The sequence below is a fragment of the Marmota flaviventris genome, chromosome X, assembly GCF_047511675.1.
Source record: "Marmota flaviventris isolate mMarFla1 chromosome X, mMarFla1.hap1, whole genome shotgun sequence".
NCBI lineage: Eukaryota > Metazoa > Chordata > Mammalia > Rodentia > Sciuridae > Marmota > Marmota flaviventris.
The window spans coordinates 134,926,742-134,946,450 of NC_092518.1; the positions used below are offsets into that span (position 1 = coordinate 134,926,742).

At 36.5% G+C, this 19,709-nt stretch overlaps 1 protein-coding gene and 1 non-coding gene across 2 annotated transcripts in view; one reads left to right on the plus strand and one right to left on the minus strand.

The window, feature by feature from the left end:
- Vbp1 (VHL binding protein 1) overlaps positions 1–19,709 on the plus strand; it is a 31,486-nt gene that overhangs the window by 7,018 nt on the left and 4,759 nt on the right. Inside the window, exons 3-4 of the mRNA XM_027923030.3 lie at positions 9,288–9,354; positions 11,108–11,206. Of these exons, the coding sequence (XP_027778831.1) occupies positions 9,288–9,354; positions 11,108–11,206 (166 nt within the window). The remainder of the gene's footprint in view (positions 1–9,287; positions 9,355–11,107; positions 11,207–19,709) is intronic.
- Positions 19,028–19,135, minus strand: LOC114081570 (U6 spliceosomal RNA). Its single transcript, XR_003580821.1, has one exon. It is a non-coding gene; the product is annotated as a U6 spliceosomal RNA (small nuclear RNA).

Sequence of the window (19,709 nt, forward strand, 5' to 3'; positions counted from 1 at the left end):
TGGAATGAATATTAAAGACCTTATTCCAAAGAATCTAAGATTATAACATCTTAGATGTATAGTTCATTCTTCTAATTTTGCTAATGAGATGAAAGACCTACAGACCCACTTTCCCAATAATACATAATTAATAGGTGTAGTCAAAGAAATCCTCACTCTCAACTCTTATTTCTCCATACATATCCTTTTATATAGCTCATAAAGTCAATTCCTTGTAATAAATATTTGTGGATATTTGCTATGTTTATGTCCCAGAATGCTTCTGTCAGTTAAATACTTAGGAAATTCTAACCATGTGCTAGATAACAATTTTGGGTGAAGTAAAGTCCGATACCAACTTTTAACATGGATACATCTTGGGGGGATTGATGAATTCTTTAAAGTACATAACGTAGAACAGTAGAGATGCTTTGGTACAATACAGTGAATTAGCATTGGGGAAGGAAGAGAGCAAGGAGTTTCAGGGGAAGTTCCAAGAGGACTAGATTGCTATAGAATTTCAAAGGTTGGTTATGAGTTTAAAGACAGACTAGAGCAAGAAAGAGTAGTTTGGGCATAAGCAACACAATTTTGTTTTTATTTTTATTTTTGTTGTTGTTGTTGTTATTATTATTATTATTATTATTTTGTACCAGGGATTGAGCCCAGGGGTGCTTAACTGTTGAGCCATATCCCCAGCCCTTTTTAAAAAAATATTTATTTTTTAGTTGTAGATGGACACAATACCTTTATTTGTTTGTTTTTTGTTTTTTTTCTATGTGGTGCTGAGGATCAAACCCAGGGCCTTGAACATGCTATGTGAGTGTTCTACCACTGAGCCACAACCCCAACCCTCCCCAGCCTTTTTTTTTTTTAAAGAGAGAGAGAGATAGATAGATACAGAGAGAGAGAGAGAATTTTTAATATTTGTTTTTTAGTTTTCAGTGGACACAACATCTTTTTTTTTTTTTAATGTGGTGCTGAGGATAGAACCCAGCGCCCCATGCATGCCAGGCGAGCGTGCTACTGCTTGAGCCACATCCCCAGCCCTCCCCAGCCTTTTTTAATATTTTATTTAGAGACAGGGTCTTGCTCAGTTCCTCAGAAACTATCTAAGTTGCTGAAGCTGGCTTTGAATTTGAGGTCCTCCTGCCTCAGCTTCTTGAGTTGCTGGGATTAAACTTTCTCATTTGATAATTGGAGAAATTTGAATATGGGGTGGGTATTACATGAGACAAAAAATCATAGACATGGAAAGATGAAAAATGTTAACAAAATCCAGAATAGGAAATACTAAGAATAGTATGCTCTCATATTGGCAAAAGTATAATTAATAGAAATACATATAATGATCTTCATTAAAGATGTATTATCAGGGATAATCTCTGGATGGTAAGAATGTGGTATTTTTTCTTATTTTTATTCTTTAATTTTTCAACATGTACATGTACAGCTTTTTGTGATAATAAAATGAAGCCATTGGATTAGGGATCACCAATAAGGAGTTTAGATAGGAAAATGTGCCTTGAGGCCAAGCCATCTGAGATGGGGGCATGGGGAAGATTGGATGGAATAGGTTTGTTGAGGAGCTCTGAAGTTCAGAGATTCTTTTGGACATCCAAGTGGAAATGTTAAATAGACAATTAAATATATGAGTCTTTTTTCTTTAAGTTGTTGACAGACCTTTATTTTATTTATTTGTTTAGAGAAAGAAAATTTTTTTAATGTTTATTTTTTAGTTTTCAGTGGACACAACATCTTTTTAATTTTTTTTTTTTTTTTATGTGGTGCTGATGATCAAACCCAGCGCCCTGTGCATGCAAGGCGAGTGCGCTACCGCTTGAGCCACATCCCTAGCCCTATTTTATTTATTTTTATGCGGTGCTGAGAATCGAACCCAGTGCCTCACACATGCCAGGCAAGAGGGCTTCCACTGAGCCCCAGCCCCCGCCCCAGCTCCAAATATATGAGTCTTAATCCCTTTATGTTTAGTGTGTGGGAGGATTCCAATTTATTTATTTTTATTTTATATTTTTATGTGGTTCTGGGGATTGAATCCAGGGCCTAGTGCATGCGAAGCAAGCACTCTACCAACTGAGCTACATCCCCAGCCCTGAATTTTTTTTTGTAAGTAAATATATTTTGGCTTACTATTGGCTTAGTATCACTTAATGTTAATATAGTCTGGTTTAATAATCTTTTTTCTTAATGCATTTTGGTTTTTGTATCTTGTTTAGGAATTGTTTGCTTATCCCTAATTCATAAAGATAACTTCCTGTATTTTCTTCAAAAAGCTTTGTTATATATTTTACATGGAGATACTATAATCCATGGGTTATTAAACATGGGTTACTAAATTTCAAAGCAATTATATGATTTTCAAGACCGTTTCTTTGTCTCATGTTTACTATAAAATGGTGGATCTATAGTTTGAAATATATATTTAAATGTTTCTTTGTCACTAGGAGATAGAAATAGTAAATGGTTGGAATATAGACTATCTTTTCTTTCATGTGACTTTAATTAGGAGTTTTAGAATCTTCAGACTTCAAAAATAGAGACCCCACCCTGTGATTTCTCTCATTCTTTCCTGATGGTGTTGTTCTACTATTGAATCAATAGCTGCTCAAAAATTGTTACATGGTAAACCAAAATTGGACTTTTTTTAAAAGCAATTTTACAGTCTAGAAAGTACGAGAGGATTTTCAACTAAATAAATTGTCATTTACATACTCCTGTCAGTAAACAAACAAACAAATAAAATAAATAAAAATAGGTGGATTGTCTTGATCACATTCAGACTTGATTTTTGGTTTTTTTTGAACAGTACCTCTTCTTAGGTTTGTGTATTCTTTCATGAAGAGGCAGAGATATCCTTTGTCTTCCTTTTATGATGCTTAATGCCTAGGCCCATTAATTTTGAATTGCAACATGATGATGTTCTACTGTTTCTTTTTCATTTATTAGTAAGCTGGCATATTTATTTTCTTAATTTTTTTTTAGTTGTAGACGGACACAATATCTTCATTTTTATTTATTTACTTTTATGTGGTGCTGAGGATTGAACCCAGGGTCTCCCATATGTGAGGCGAGCGTTTCTACTACTGAGCTACAACCCCAGCTCTAAGCTGGCATATTTCTATAAAAATAAATGCCTCCCCGCATGTACTATTTGGCAAAACTGTCTGCACAAAATCAGTTCATTTCTCAAAGTTTCTTTCTTAGCAAGAGTTAGCCCCATACTTCCTATCACCTCAGTAAGTCTCTGCTGTCTTCCAAAAGAGGATTTGTATATTTTCTCTGGCTATTGGGAGTGGATAGAGGTGGGAATGCTGGTTTGCTGCCAGCTATTCATCTTACACCAAACACTTTGTGTCTCTTTTTGTATTTTTTACTCTATTAGATACATGGTATTTGAGGAGTATTAGGTCTTCTTGGTTTTAATCTATATATAATAATGCTTAATAGTATCAGAGTCTGATTTTTTTGTTCACTTATAGTAGTCCTCGCTTTTCTTTAGACTAATATTTTGTTGGTGTGTCTTTTTCTAATTTCTTTCAACCTATTTATTGTATCTAAACGTATTTTTTAATATTTATTTTTTAGTTTTAGTTAGACACAATTTTTATTTATTTATTTTTATGTGGTGCTGAGTATTGAACCCTGGGCCTCGCACATGCTAGGTGAGCACACTACCACTGAGCCACAACTCCAGCCCCTCTAAACATATTCTTGTAAACAACATATGGTGGTTGTTTTTAATGCTAGCCTTTTTAGATAATTTGTCTTTTGGTTACTTTAAAAATCAACTATTCTTTTGTTATTTCAGTATAATTTGTCTTTTTGTGGATATTTTCTTAAATTAGTTGACATATGTTAGTTTCCTGTAATTATGGATGCCTGTGTACTTTGCCTTTATACATGGAAGTTTTTGCTTTTGTCAGGAGCTATGAGTTGATACCAGTTTCAGACCACTTGAATCTAGTTCCCGGTTCTTACATTTCATCTGTGAACTGGGTCAGGTTTGCAGTTGGAATGTGCACCTGTTCTCATTGACACTACTACCTTCGCTCAACTCAGGGTCTTTTCTGGTTATTTCCCTTTTTATTTTTTCTGGAATTTATCTCACCCCCGTGATATCAGCTGCATAGCAGTTCTGTTTTTGTGCATGATCTATATGGAGTTTGAATGCTAAACCTTTTCTTCATATTTGTTATAAATCCTTTCTTGCAGTCTGTAATTTAATTTTACCTTCAAGCTGTTTGAAGTTTTTAATATTTCATAATTCTCTATGTATATTCTCCTGTTTTCATTGACTATTCTTCAAACTTTTTTTATACCTTCATTTTATTTATTAATTTTTATGTGGTGCTGAGGATTGAATGTCTCATGTGCTAGGCGAGCACTCTGCCGCTGAGCCACAACCCCAGCCCCAAACTTTTTTAAAAAATATTTTTAGTTGTCAGTGGACCTTTATTTTATTTTTTTATATGTGGTAATGGGAATTGAACCCAGTTCCTCACACATGCTAGGCGAACACTCTACCACTGATCCACAACCCGAGCCCCCAAACTTTTTTTAAACAATAATAGGGATTAAGCTTAAGGTTGCTCTACCATGAAACTATATCACTAGCTCTTTTTAGATTTTTATTTTGAGGTAGGGTCTGCCTAAGTTGTTAAGGTTGGCCTCAAACTTGTGATCTTCCTGCCCCAACCTCCTCAGTCATTGGGTTCATAGATATAATGATGCTTAGCTTTTTTCCCTCTAATTTGATTTTGTCTTTTTAACTACCACATAATAATTGACATTATTTATAGAGTACAGTGTGATATTTTAATATATGTATATAATGTAATGATCAAATCAATGTAATTAGCATTTGCATCTCCTTATCATGCCTTTATTTGGAGCCTTAAAGCTCCTCTCTTCTAGTTCTTTGTAAAATATAAAATAAATTGTTTTAAACTATAGTCACTCTACTGTGATATAAACCACTAGAATTTATTCCTCCTGTGTAACTGTATTTTGATGCCCTTTATCTATCCTCCCTCTATTCCCCTTCCTTACATGTAGTAATCACTATTTTGTTCTTTTCTTCTTTGTGATCAATTTTTTTAGATTCCCCAAATGTTAGACAACATGTGATATTTGTCTTTCTTTTTTTAATATTTATTTTTTAGTTGTAGTTGGACTCCATACCTTTATTTTATTTATTTTTATGTGGTGCTGAGGATTGAACCCAGGGCCTCGCATGTGCCAGGCGAGTGCTCTACCACTGAGCCACAACCCTAGCTCAATATTTGTCTTTCTATGTGTGGCTTATTTCACTTAGTATAATGTCTTCCAGGTCCATCAAGTTGGCAGAGGTAAAAAGATTTCATTCTTTTTTAATGGCAGAATAATATTCCACTGTCATACCACATTTTCTCTACCCTTTCACCTGTTGGTTGATTTCATATCTTGGCTATTGTAAACAGTCCTGCAATAAACATGGGCATGCATCATTTCCTTTGGCTATATACCCAGAATTAATTTAGGTATGATAATCTCCTTTTTGATATATGAATCTGAGGCCTTTTATCAATCTTTAATCTTGGAGATTTTGTGGTTATCATCTTTCTTCTCTGTAAATTTTTTCCTTTCTCCTGGGATATCTTGTTTACGGATGTTGAACACTTGTAATTCTGCCATCCATTTCTCTTTATTATTTCCTTTTTTTTTTAACTGTCTTTGTCATTTGTTTTTTGGCAACTAGATGGATATCCATGTGTTCTTTTTTTGATACTGGCAGTTGAACCCAGGGGCACTTATCACTGAGCTACATCCCTAGCCCTTTTTAAAAAAATCTGATACAGTCTCACTAAGTTGCCGAGGCTGGCCTCAGTCTTGTGATCCTCTTTCCTCAGCCTCCCAAGTCACTGAGATGATAGGCCTATGCCATTGCACCTGACTTTATGTTTTCTTTATTTCATCTCTTATGTTTTTGTACCTTGTATTTTTTTATTGTTATTGTTGTTACCAGGAATTTAACCCTGGGGGTACTTAAACCACTGAGCCACATTCCCAGCCTTTTTTTTTTTTTGTACTTTTATTTAGACACAGGATTTCACTAAGTTGCTTAGGGCCTCACTAAGTTGCTAAGGCTGGTTTTGAACTTGAGATCCTCCTGCCTCAGCCTCCTGAGCTGCTGGGATTATAGGCATATGCCACCGTACTCAGCTGTAACTTGTAGTTTTGGATCTTCTTAACAACTATTTGCTCCTTCTTTGTATTGACCAATATTCTTTCTTTTCTCTTTAAGATGTTTTTAAATACTTATTGTATGTTTTCTTTGAGTATTTGTTTGTTTAATGTGATAGATTGTTGAGTTTGTTGTCTTTATATTATTGTAGTGGAGTTTATCACACTTTCATTTGTTTTCTGTCAGCTCATATTCCTTCAGGGATATCACCTGCTTTTGCCATTATGTGGAGGGTAGGAATAATTTAAGTTCCTCTTGGTGGTAGATAGGAGTGGAAGAATGCTGCTGGTGTTATAGTCTAGGGTATAGCCACCAGACAAATACTCCCTCTCCCCAATCAGGAAATACTGCTTCTGAGGGATTCTTTCTGTTCCCAGGCCCTTGGCTTTCTTTCTTTTTTAAAATTTTTTAAATTTGTTTTAATTAGTTATACATGATAGTAGAATGCATTTATGCACTTTGCTATATCATACATAGATAGGATATAATTTCTCATTTTTCTGAGTGTACATGTTGTAGAATCATATTGTTCATGCAGTCACATATATACATACAGTAATAATGTCTGTTTCATTCTACTATCTTTCCTATCCTCACATCCCCTCCCTACCCCTCCCCTCCACCTAATCTAAGGTAACACTATTCTTCCCTAGTGCCCTCCACCTTATTGTGAATTAGTATCCGCATACTAGAGAAAACATTTGGCCTTTGGTTTTATGGGATTGGCTTATTTTGCTTAGCATGATATTCTCCAACTTCAACCATTTACTGGAAAATGCCATAATTTTACTCTTCTTTAAAGCTGAGTAATATTCCATTGAGTATATATACCATATTTTCTTTATTCATTAAAATCAACACCCATAATTCAAATATATTCTTAGACATCAGCGATGAATACACTGAAAGAGCAATTAGGAAAACTACTCCATTCATGATAAGCCTCCAAAAAAATACCTGGGAATCAATCTAACAAAAGAGGTAAAAGACCTCTACAATGAAAACTACAGAACAATAAAGAAAGAAATTGATGAAAACCTCAGAAGATGGAAAGATCCACCTTGCTTCTTGATAGGCAGAATTAGTATTGTCAAAATGGCCATACTACCAAAAGCACTGTACAGATTTAATGCAATTCCTATTAAAATCCCAATGACATTGTTCATGGAAATAGAAAAAGCAATCATGAAACTTATTTGGAAAAATAAAAGACCCAGAATATCTAAAGCAATTCCAAGCAGGAAGAGTGAAGCAGGAGGCATCACTATACCAGACCTTAAACTATACTACAGAGCTATAGTAACAAAAACAGCATGGTATTGGTGCCAAAATAGACTTGTAGACCAATGGTACAGAATAGAGGACACAGAGACAAACCCACATAAATACACTTATCTCATACTAGACAAGGGCACCAAAAACATGCACTGGAGAAAAGATAGCCTCTTCAATAAATGGTGCTGGGGAAACTGGAAATCCATATGTAGCAAAATGAAATCAAACCTCTATCTCTCACCCTGCACAAAAATCAACTCAAAGTGGATCAAAGACTTAGTCACTAGAACAGAGACCCTGAGCCGAATAGAAGAAAAAATAGGCCTTGGCTTTCTTTACTGTCATTATCCAAGGGAAAAGGAGTGGGGGAAAACAGATCTGTTGGGGGCCAGTACTTGTCACTTTCAGCTTCACTGCTTGGCCCTCTTCCTGCCTCTGGCCAATTTTTGTCCTTTTTCTACCCTGTATCAGTGATGGGATAGATTCAGAAGGCATTCGTGTGATTTGATACTTTTTTTTTTTTTTTTTTAACAATGTGACAAGTGTACACACTGAGAAGATGCCACTATGATTTGCCTGGCATTTAGCTGACTCTGATGTGCTTGTAATGAATATGCTTGCCAGAAGCAGCTGCATGCAGCACGGGGTGGAGAGTTGGTGGTTTCAAATTTGGTGTATAATGTATTTGAATGTGTGTGTTTTTTTTTTTTTTTTTTTTGTACTGGGGATTGAACCCAGGAATACTTAGCCCCTGAGCCACATCCTCATCCCTATTTTGCATTTTATTTAGATACAGGGTCTCACTGAGTTGCTTAGCACCTAGATTTTGCTGAGGCTGGCTTTGCACTTGTGATCCTCCTGCCTCAGCCTCCTGAGCTGCTGGAATTACAGGGGTGCACCACCACGCCTGCCTGAATGTATGTTATTTTTTTTAAATATTTTTATTAGTTGATGAATTTTTTAATTTATTTGTATGTGGTGCTGAGAATCGAACCCAGTATGTCACACATGCTGGGCAAGCACTCTACTACTGAGCCACAACCCCAGCCCCTGTTATTTTTAAGATTACCTTTAAAATTAATCTATTTAAAATACAAGTCTAATCAAATGGAGAATCTCTGAATCACCTCTGTGGAATATGGTCTGCTTCTAGAAACGTTTATTAACAGTGGGGATTTTGATGTATAGAACAGGGCTTTGTTCAAAACATGCATTCTATACATCTTTGTTATTATATCTTAAATATTTTATTAAATGTTTATGCCTTTAATATTTTAAAAATGTTTTATTAAATGCATTTTATTTTTTGAAGTATTTTATTGAATATTTTATTTTTATAAACATTTGTATCTTTCTTTAAAGGTTGATGGACTTTTATTTTATTCATTTATTTATATGTGGTGCTGAGAATGATCCCAGTGCCTCACACATGCCAGGCAAGCACTCTATCACTGAGCCACAACCCCAGCCCCAACATTTGTATCTTAAGTACTTTGTGTTACACCTAAAATTTCCTAAGTATTTAAAAAAATTAAATTTATGAAATAAGATTAGTGTATATTAAATATTTTATATTTATAATTAGTCTTCAAGAATATATCAGTAGGGGCTGGGGCTAGTTGGTAGAGTGCTTACCTTGCATTCACAAGGCCCTAGGTTCAATCCCCAGCACTACCAAAAAAAAAAAAAAAAAAGAATATATTAATAGACAAGGTAAAGTTAGTAAGACCATATCTTGGTGTTTATTTTTACTTGTGAAATAGTATATTAACCTTTTTCTTGTTCATAGGCTAAAAGGTCAGATTCCTGAAATTAAGCAGACTCTGGAGATTCTAAAATACATGCAGAAGAAAAAAGTAAGTGCATTTTTCTTTAAAATACAAGTAAACCAGGATATATTAGCAGAGTTTCATCTTCCTTGATTCTTTGGTATTTGATCTGTGCTGTAGGATCCATTCTTCCTTCTTGAGCATATACACTAATGTACCAGAATTTTGTGTAAAAATTGTGGCTTTGTGACTTTTCCTTAAAAGGCTAGCACTTGGATTACTTTATTTATATGTAGTGTTTACAAAATTTAAATATAATCAGAAAATGTTTTAAGTTATTTTGAGGTGGTAACATCACAGTTTTCTTTTTGGGGGGTGGGTGGGTAAAAGGGATTGAACTCAGGGGCACTTGGCCACTGAGCCATATCTGTATTTTATTTAGAGACATGGTCTCACTGAGTCACTTAGCTCCTTGCTTTTGCTGAGCTGGCTTTGAACTCGCGATCCTCCTATCCTCCTGCCTCAGTTTCCTGAGCATCTGGAATTGTAGGCATGTACCACCACACATGGCCAGTTGTTTTGGTTTTTTTTTCATAGTGATGGTTGTCCTCCCTAAGAATAAGGAGTAAGCCCAAGATTTATAGAGCTTGAAAAAATCATAAGAGATTACTATTTTCAGGTTCTTATTTCACAGTTTAGGAAATAACTACTTAGAGGTTAGTTATGCTTAGTTGGTTTCACATAGCTACTTAGTACTGGAAGAACTAATTTTGAGTCTTCCAAGTCTCAATTCAGTATTCGTTAAATAAAATCAGGCTGTAAAGATTAAATTTAAAAAAAATATTCATTTTTTAGGGCTGGAGATGTGGCTCAAGTGGTAGCGCACTCGCCAGGCATGCGTGCAGCCCGGGTTCGATCCTCAGCACCACATACAAACAGGGATGTTGTGTCCACCGAAAACTAAAAAATATTTAAAAATTCTCTCTCTCTCTCTCTCTGTAAAAAATATTCATTTTTTAGCTTTAGGTGGACATAATATCTTTATTTTTATGTGGTACTAAGGATCGAACCCAGTGCCTCACACATGCCTGGTGAGCGTGCTACTACTTGAGCCATATCCCCAACCCCAAGATTAAATTTTATAAGAATATTGTTTTGAACAGATTGTGTACACATGTGATTTATTATTTGAAGAATAACTAGATTTCTAGTAGATTATTATATGTGGTGAATTTTTTGAGAGACTTCAGAACCTGAATTGGGCATGAAGCACTGATGAAGTAAAAATAACAGCTAATTCTTCTATAATGTTGATATAATTCATATATGCCAGGCACTGTTCTGTGTGTAAGCATTAGGGAAGTCAGTGCTTACCTTTGCCTTTGCCCTGGTACTGGGAATTAAACTCAGGAGCATTCTACCTCTGAGTTATAGCCACAGCTCATTTTATTTTTTATTCTGAGACGGGGTCTCACTAAGTTGCCCACGTTAGCCTGGAACTTGGAATTCTATTGCCTTAGCACCCCTCAAGTCACTGGGATTATAGGTGTATGCCACTATACTGGCTGTGAGAGGATGGTTATTTTTTAATTTTATAGTGAGGAACATGAGGCATGGAAAGATTAAGTGAGATGCCAAAATTTACACAGCTGGTAAGTAGCTGAACCAGAGTCCATGCCCAGCCATCTGGCAGTAGTGTTCATTTCTTTTACCTTTACCTTTACATTTAGTTTACATGATGGTATTGTTTTAAATGTCTTAGGTCCAGCTATGGAATTTCTTCTTTATAACTTTGATATCAAACTTGTTTGTTTTTGGCACTGTCATTTTTTTTTTAAAGGAGTCCACCAGTTCACTAGAGACCAGATTCTTATTGGCAGATAATCTGTACTGCAAAGCTTCGGTTCCTCCTACTGATAAAGTTTGTCTGTGGTTGGGGGTAAGTAAATGCTGTAGCCACAGCTGACGTATTTGTAAACCAGTGTGTTTTGCATAGCAAAACAGTATTGCTTGAGATGTGTAAAAGTGTTCATCCCTCATTGTGGAAGGAAGGAAGGGACAAACATTTTTTTTGTAAGGGAGATATAGTTCAATCTGTTATAACTTATTCCTTATAAGGTTACATTCACAGGTACCAGGGGTTAGGATTTCAGTGTATGTTTTGGGTTTACACAGTTCAACTCATAATTACATTTTAATTCACCCTCAGTTCTGTCCTTGCCTTCCTAAATTTTTTCTAGCACAGTGGACAGAGTGATCCATTAAAATCTGTGAAGTGATTCCATATTCTCTCCAAAAATTTCCAGTGGTTTCTCATCTCATTCTGAGGAAAAGCCCAAGTTCTTTGAATGGCTTACAAATGCCTCCACAGTTTGGTACTCCTTGATACTTCTCTTGCGTAATACCTTACTTCCTTGACAGAATATCCCCTTTGCAGGCAGAGTCCATCAAGGACAGTAATAGTAACGCAGTCACATCTGATTCTCTACACATGTGCCTGTGTTTGTGTGATATTTTAAGAACATTTTGTTGAAATGAACTGTTCAGAATTTTTGTTTTTAGTGCCATCTTTGGTTTTCTTTGGGAATTCCTATTATGTTTATGTTCAGTCTTTGCCTGTGTTCCAACTCTTGTCACTTTCTCTTTAATCCATTTTCTCCATTTTTTAAATATTTTTATGAAATTTCCTCATATTCTGTGAATCTTAAGGTTTTGTATATTATAAATATTTGCATCTGTCTTTCTTCTAGTTTAGTCATCTTTTCTGAAGTAAATGTTTTTTTTAATATTTATTTTTAGTTTTAGGTGGACACAATATCTTTATTTAATTTTTACATGGTGCTGAGAATTGAACCCAGTGCCTCACGCATGCCAGGCGAGCGCGTTACCACTTGAGCCACATCCCCAGCCCAAGTAAATGTTTTTTTTTATTTCTAATTCTTTTCTGAATTCTGTCACCTTATCTGAATTTTCTAATTCTGGTTTTATGTTTGTCTTTTCCTATCTTGTATTCATTTTCTTAATGTTATTATTTGGATACCTTATAGTTTTCACTTATTTTGTTGGAATGTCTGTTTTGCTTACATTGTAAAGATGTTATTCTGTTGCTTATTCTCTTTCTTTTTAGAACTTTGCATTTGATTTGACTTAGTTCATTTCTATGGACAGTTTTTAGAATGGAGAAATAATTCTAGAGTTCCCTTTTGTTTTTTATGTAAAGTGGTAAAAGTAAACAGTTGCTGAGACCTTTGACTTGAAGATACAGGGCTGTTTTTTCTTCCCTGTTCTGTGGATTGAACCCAGGGATGCTTCACTGAGCTACAGCCCAGCCCATTTTTTTTTTTTTTTTTTTTTTGGAGACAGGGTCTCACTAAGGTGCCCAGGCTGGCCTCAAAATTCGGATCCTCCTGCCTCAGCCTTCTGAGTAGCTGGGATTACAGGAGTGTGCCATCATGCCTGGCTGTTTTGTTATTTCTTATTAAGGTCATTCCCAGATGTTTTAGTAATTTTTGTAGCTAGAATGAGTTGAATCTTTTTTTTTTTTTTTTTCATTTTCCTCACTGTGAGGCCCTGTGGGTAAGGAAGTGTGTAAGGCTAAGTGTACCTAGAATACCCCTATACCAGTCTGCTCTGAGAGCATGCAAGCCACTTTTAGTCTTTTTAAAATTAATTGTTGGGGCTGGGGATGTGGCTCAAGCGGTAGCGTGCTCGCCTGGCATGCGTGCGGCCCGGGTTCGTTCCTCAGCACCACATACAACAAAGATGTTGTGTCCGCCGAAAACTAAAAAATAAATATTAAAAAATAAATAAATAATTGCAAAAAATTGTTATTTTAATTATATATATTTATGGAGTACTATGTGATAATTTAATATGTATACATAATATGTATATTGATCAAATCATAGTAATTAATGTTTCCATCTCCTTATTGTTATTTCGTACTTTTTTTTCTGTGAGATATTTATTATATTTTTATTTTTTGTCTGTTTTTTGTTATTTGTTTTTGGATCTTTAGACCTCCTCTCTCATACTTTTTTATAAAATATGTAACAGTTTATTGTAATTTATAGTCCCCCTACTTTGCTTTAGAACACTAGAACTTTTTTTGCTACCCACGATCCAACTTCTCCTGACCCCTGCTTCCCAACCTCTAATAAGCACTATTCTACATTCAGATCTACTTTAACAGTTTTATTAAGATGTCATTCATATACCATAAAATTCACTATTTTACAGTGTATAGCTCAGTGATTTTTAGTATATTCACAGAGTTCTGCAACCATCACTTCTGTCTAGGTCTAGAACATTTTATTCACCGCCCCCCTCCCCAAAATACTCCATACCTATTAGCATTCACTCCTCATTCTTTCTTCTCTCAGCCTCTTGTAACCACTAATTTACTTTGTTTCTATGGATTTACCTATGCTGGACATTTCACATGAATGGAATTATACAATATATGGTCTTTTGTGGTCTTTCACTGAGCATCATATTTTTAAGGTTTATCAATGTAGAGACATGTGTCAGAGCTTCTTCTTTTATTGCCAAAGTATTCCTTTGTATATATAGACATTTTATTGATTCATTATCAGCTGATAGATATTAGGTTTGTTTCTATCTTTTTTGGCTATTGTGAATAATTTTGCTGTGAAAGTTTGCGTACAAGTTTTTGTACAGACATATGTTTTCAGTTATCTTGGGTATATATTTGTCCTGATTGTTAATGTTAGTTTTTGTGGAGTTTTTAAAGTAACAGTAGATTCAACAATTGCCACTGCTGCCACCATCTTCTCCCTGGCTTTGCTTGGTTTTATTTTAATTTAGAGCCCTAATTAATCTGGAAACTATTTTAATAAACACTGTGAAGGAGGAGTGTTAACTTTGATGTCTATTCTCTCAAGTGGATAGCTACTAGTCCCAGCACCATTTGTTGAATTGTCCCTTCTCTCTCTACAGATTGAGTTTTCCTGTCTGCCTGGGTTCTTTTCTGTTCCTTTGTTCTGTTTGTCTATTCCTAATCAATATCACAATGACCAAAGGAGCTGCTTTTGCAAAAGGATAAGAGGGTTTTCCAGGTAATGTAATAGTACGTTCAGAGGCCCTCAAAGCAGGACCTGCCTTGAAGGGACAGACAGAAGGAAGGCCAGGTTTGTTTGACTTTGGTACTGCAATGGAGGGTGAGAGTGCTAGATGGTGGGGCAAAAACAAGTGATATTAGCTGAAGGGTTTCATGTTAAATGCAATCGGAAGCTATTGAAAGATTTTAGGCTATTGAAAAATTTTAGACCGAAGTGGCAGGAGCTGATTTTTTTTTTTAAATATATATATATATTTATTTTTTAGTTTTCGGCGGACACAACATCTTTGTATGTGGTGCTGAGGATTGAACCCAGGCCGCACACATGCCAGGCGAGCGCGCTACCGCTTGACCACATCCCCAGCCCTGTCAGGAGCTGATTTTTAAAATCACTTTCTTTTGGTACTAGGGATTGAACCCTAGAGGTGCTTTACCACAGAGCTACATCTTTAGCCCTTTTTATTTTTTTTTTAAATTTTGAGATAAGTTTGGCCTCAAACTTGTCATCCTCCTGACTTAGGCTCCTGAGTCAATGGGATTACAGGCCTGTGCCACTGTGCCTGGCTCTATTTGCTTTTTTTTTTTTTTTGGTACTAGGGATTGAACCCAGGGGCACTTGACCACTGAGCCACATCCCCAGCCCTATTTTGTATTTAGAGACAGGGTCTCACTGAATTGCTTAGTGCCTAACTTTTGCTGAGGCTAACTTTGAACCCGCAATACTCCTGTCTCAGCCTCCCAAGCTGCTGGGATCATAGGCATGCGCCACCACTCCTGCCTCCATTCACTTTTTTGAAAAACTTTTTATTCTAATTTGTTATATATACATTCACTTTTGAAATGGTTGTATAATAGTTGTATAATAATATAATAATTGTGGGTAAATAAACTGTTTTTTCAAATTAGCTTTTTCTTTTTGGAGACAGAAATTTGTCAGATATTTGGTTTTGGTACAACTTTTAGACTGTTAATACACTTACATGTCCTTAAAAAAGGTACAGAAAGACTGTCTGCTATAACTGAATACCACAAACTAGGTAAATTATGAAGAATAGGGATATATTTGGCTCATGGATCTTGAATCTGCAAAGTACAAGAACATGACATTGGCATCTGGCGAGAGCTATATGCTGCATCATAACATGGTGGAGGACATCACATAATGAGACAAAACAAGTGTGCTAGCTTGGGTTTCTCTGCCTCTACTTCCAAAGCCATTCATACCATCATTGGGGCCCCCATTTTCAGGACCTCATCTAAAATGAATTATCTCCCCCCAGAGGTCCCACTGTAATTACCATTAACACATGAATTTGGGGATTAAGTTCCAACACATGAATTTTGAGAGACATAAATTATAACTCTAGCAAGGGTATACCTATCCTTACTAGCCTAGTAACCTCCTGTTAAGCAATCAACAATTCATTTCTTGGTATCCTTCTGGAGAAATTATATATATATATATATATATATAATATATATCTTCCACCTTTTATACACAAATGGTGACCTGTGGATGTGCCAATGCCGCAGCCTGGCTGTGCACAATTCACGAGCCACTTGTCAAGCAGAAACGAACTTTATTTTTAAAACACACGCTGAACCACAGGAGCTCTTCAGGAATTCCCTCAGAGCCCAACTGCCGCCTTGGGCTTCCAGCGAGCCTCTCAACCCCCCACTCCTCCTGCTCTTGAGGCCGATTGGCTGGGTCGCATGGGCGGAGCCAAAAGAGTCCCCCAATGAGCAGCTCCGTGGTCTGAAAGGGCGGGGAAACAGCCCAATGAGCATCACCACAGAGGAGCCAATCAGCTGGAAGCTTGCTGGGGCCATGGTGAGCCAATCAGCTGGAAGTTTGCTGGGGCTGCTTAGGCAGTGGCTCTCAACATCTCCCCCTCTCTGTTTAATTAAACAACAAGCATGTGGCTTAGGGACCGTGCCTGCCTTAGGTTGTCCAATACTACATATGGTCCTTACCCGTCATTGGATTAGCTGACCTCAAGGTGTCAGCCTCCTGTCTTAGGTTGGTACCATTGCAATTGGATTTACCCTTCATTGACTACCGGTGTAGCATACAGCCACACCTGTGGATAGACCTTTGTACTAGTGGGGGGGTGAGGTTCTTTGCCTTTTCTGCTTGGAAAAAAAAAATCCTGGTTTCATTAGCCTCCAGGTGTGGGAGAACCACTGTCGCAGATGTAAGGATAGCCAAACAGGAGTTCTGGATATCAGCTGTGCCACAGTCTGGCTGGGCACACAATCACGAGCCACCACACAGCTTGTAGATTCAAACAGCAACTCTTTATTCCCGAACTCACACCAGCCGTCTACAAACACGTTCTGGGGAAATCCACGTTCTCTGCCCAAATCCACGTTCTCTGCCCAAATCCACTTCCACTGGGCTTCTGTCTCCCAAAAAATACTGTCTAAATCCCGTGAGAACTCAAGGGGAACTCAGGCAGCAGGATACGCCCTATTCCCAGCAGGAATAATCTTAAACCTTAAACCTGGAACCTAAACCGGAACGCCCTAATCCGCCTTGGTCCTTGAGCAAGGTCACCTACATTCAATGTCACTGCAACATGGGGTACGCTGGCAAGGAAATTGTCATACCTACTTGGCTAATGGCTCCCAGCAAGCTGTTATGGATTTGAGCCAAATCATCTTCTTTTTGGTCTGTAGAAATCGCTTTAGTTAATCTCTCTGGAATCCAAATTGGCTGCTGTTCTCCCTGTGGAAACACATAAACAGTGCCCTCCACTGAACTACACTCCCAGATTTTTAATTTCTTTACTGTGAACTCTGCTCATGTCCTTTGCCTAGCTTTCTGTTGGACTATGGACTACTTGGTCTTTTGCTTAAAGATTTATATATGTTAGGGGAAATTAGTTACAAACATTTTTCCTGTTCATTGTTTGTCTTTTGACTTTGCTTATGGTTCCTGGGTTTTGTGTTCTAGAAAAACTATCTTCTTTCCAGTGTTACAAAATATTTAGACACAGTACTTTGATGATGTTATTATTTCCATGTAAGTATCTGATCCATATAATTCATCCTCTATGATGTGGGCCCTAGCTCTAATTCTTATTAGAGAACTCCCTGTTTTCCCAGTCTTATTTATAAAATCATCTTGCCCCCGTGTGCTGATGGAATGTAGACTAAAGGAAAAAGAGGATTTATAGGATGACCCCTATGGATTGAACCAATGGGTGGATAGCTGTGTAGTTTACTGACTTGGGAAGAATGGGGGAGGAGCCAGGTTTATGGGGTAAGTTGGAGTTGTGTTTGGGGCATGTCATTCTTGAGATGTCAAGTGAGAAGCTGGGAAGGCTATATTTTAGAGAATCAGCTAAGGAGAAATACTTATCATAGAGTACATGCTGAATGAATGATGAATGTTTTTTTAATGAATGAAATCTCTTTAAGTGTCTTCTAGTTTTCACTTGTACAAGAGTATGAAGAGAGAGCCTACAGAATTGGAGAAGGTCTTTGCCAGATACTCTTCCAGTGCAATTAATAACTAGAATGATAATAAAGAACTCAAAAAAACTTAACACCAAAAAAACCTAATAACCCACTCAATAAATGGGCAAATGACCTAAATAGACAGTTCTCAAAAGAAAAAATACAAATGGCCAACAGATATATGGAAAAATGTTCAATATTCTTAGCAATCATGGAAATGAAAATCAAAACTACACTGAGATTTCATCCTACCCCAGTTAGAATGTCAGTCATCAAGAATACAAGTAACCCATTGCTGGTGAGGATATGGGGGAAAAGACACACTCATTCATTATTGGGGAGACTTCAAATTATTGTAACTGCTTTGGAAAATAGTACAGAAATTCTTCAAATGACTAAGAATAGATCCACCATATTATCTAGCTGTCCTATTCCTTGGTATTTATGCAAAAGAACTAAAGGCAGCATACTATACTCATAGTCTCATTGATATTTGTAGCAGCACACAATTCACAATAACTGAATTATGGAACCAGACTAGGTACCCATCAACAGATGAATGGATAAAGAAATTGTGGTGTATATACACACAATGAAGTTTTACTCAGCCATAAAGAAGAACGAAATGATGTTATTTGCTAGCAAATGAGTGGAACTGGAGAACATCGTGCTAAGTGAAATAAGCCAGACTCAGAAAGTCAAGGGTTGAGTGTTTTTCTCATATGCAGAAGCTAGAGAGAAAAAAGTAATAAAAAAAGGGATCTTAGGCAAATGGAAAGGAAATCAGTAGAAAAGAAGCAGGGAACCAAGGGGGAGTGAGGAGGGGTGGAAAAGGGGAAGAACTGGGGAATTAAGTTCACCAAATTATGCTACGTGCATGCATGAATATATCACAGTGTATTCCAGTCATGTAACTATAATGTACCAATTGGAAAAATAAATAAATGAAGGGAGACCAATAATGTAGAGAAAGGAGATCAGGGACAGAGAAGAGGGAAATACTGGGGATCAAAATGGAGCAAACTGTTATTATATATTCATGAATATGTCAAAATGAACACCACAGTTATGGATAATTACAATGAAGTAATAAATATAGAAATTCCATCTTGTCAACAATTTCTGGAAAATAAATCATAAGAAACAATAGTAATTGACCCTCACAATTAAATTGGGAGCTTGGGAGCCTGCAATTGGAAAGACATCTTTTTCTCTATTTTTTATATGGACTGCTTCACGAATTTGCTTGTCATCCTTCTACAGTGGCCATGCTAATATCTGTATCATTCCAATTTTAGTATGTGTTACTGAATTGAGTTCTGGAAAGACATTTTTTTTTGTGGTGCTGGGGATTAAACCCAGGGCCTCACACATGCTAAGCAAGCACTTTAGCACTTTACCACTGAGCTAAAATCCCAGCCCAACATGTCCTTTTTTTTTTTTTTTGGTACTGGGGGGGATCTAACGTAGGGTGCTTTACTAGAGTTGCATCCCCAGCCCCCTTTTTTTAAATTCATAAGTCTTTAATGATCATTAGGTATGTTATTTAAATTAAATAAAAGATATCAATACAAATTTCAAGTTAGAATTATTAACACAGCAAATCTGCCAGCCATGGTGGCACATGCCTGTAATCCCATCGACTCAGGAAGTTGAAAGGCAGAAGGATGGCAAGTTGAAGGCCAGCCCCAGCAGCTTAGTGAGACCCTCAACAATTTAGTGAGACCCTGTTTCAAAATAAAATGTAAAAGGAGTAGGGATGTAGCTCAGTGGTAAAGCATCCCTGTGTGTGTGTGTTTATTTTTTCCTTGCTTTTTTAAAAAAAAATTATTTATTTATTGGTTTTATTTTTTAAATACATGACAGTGGAATGTATTACAATTCTTATTACACATATAGA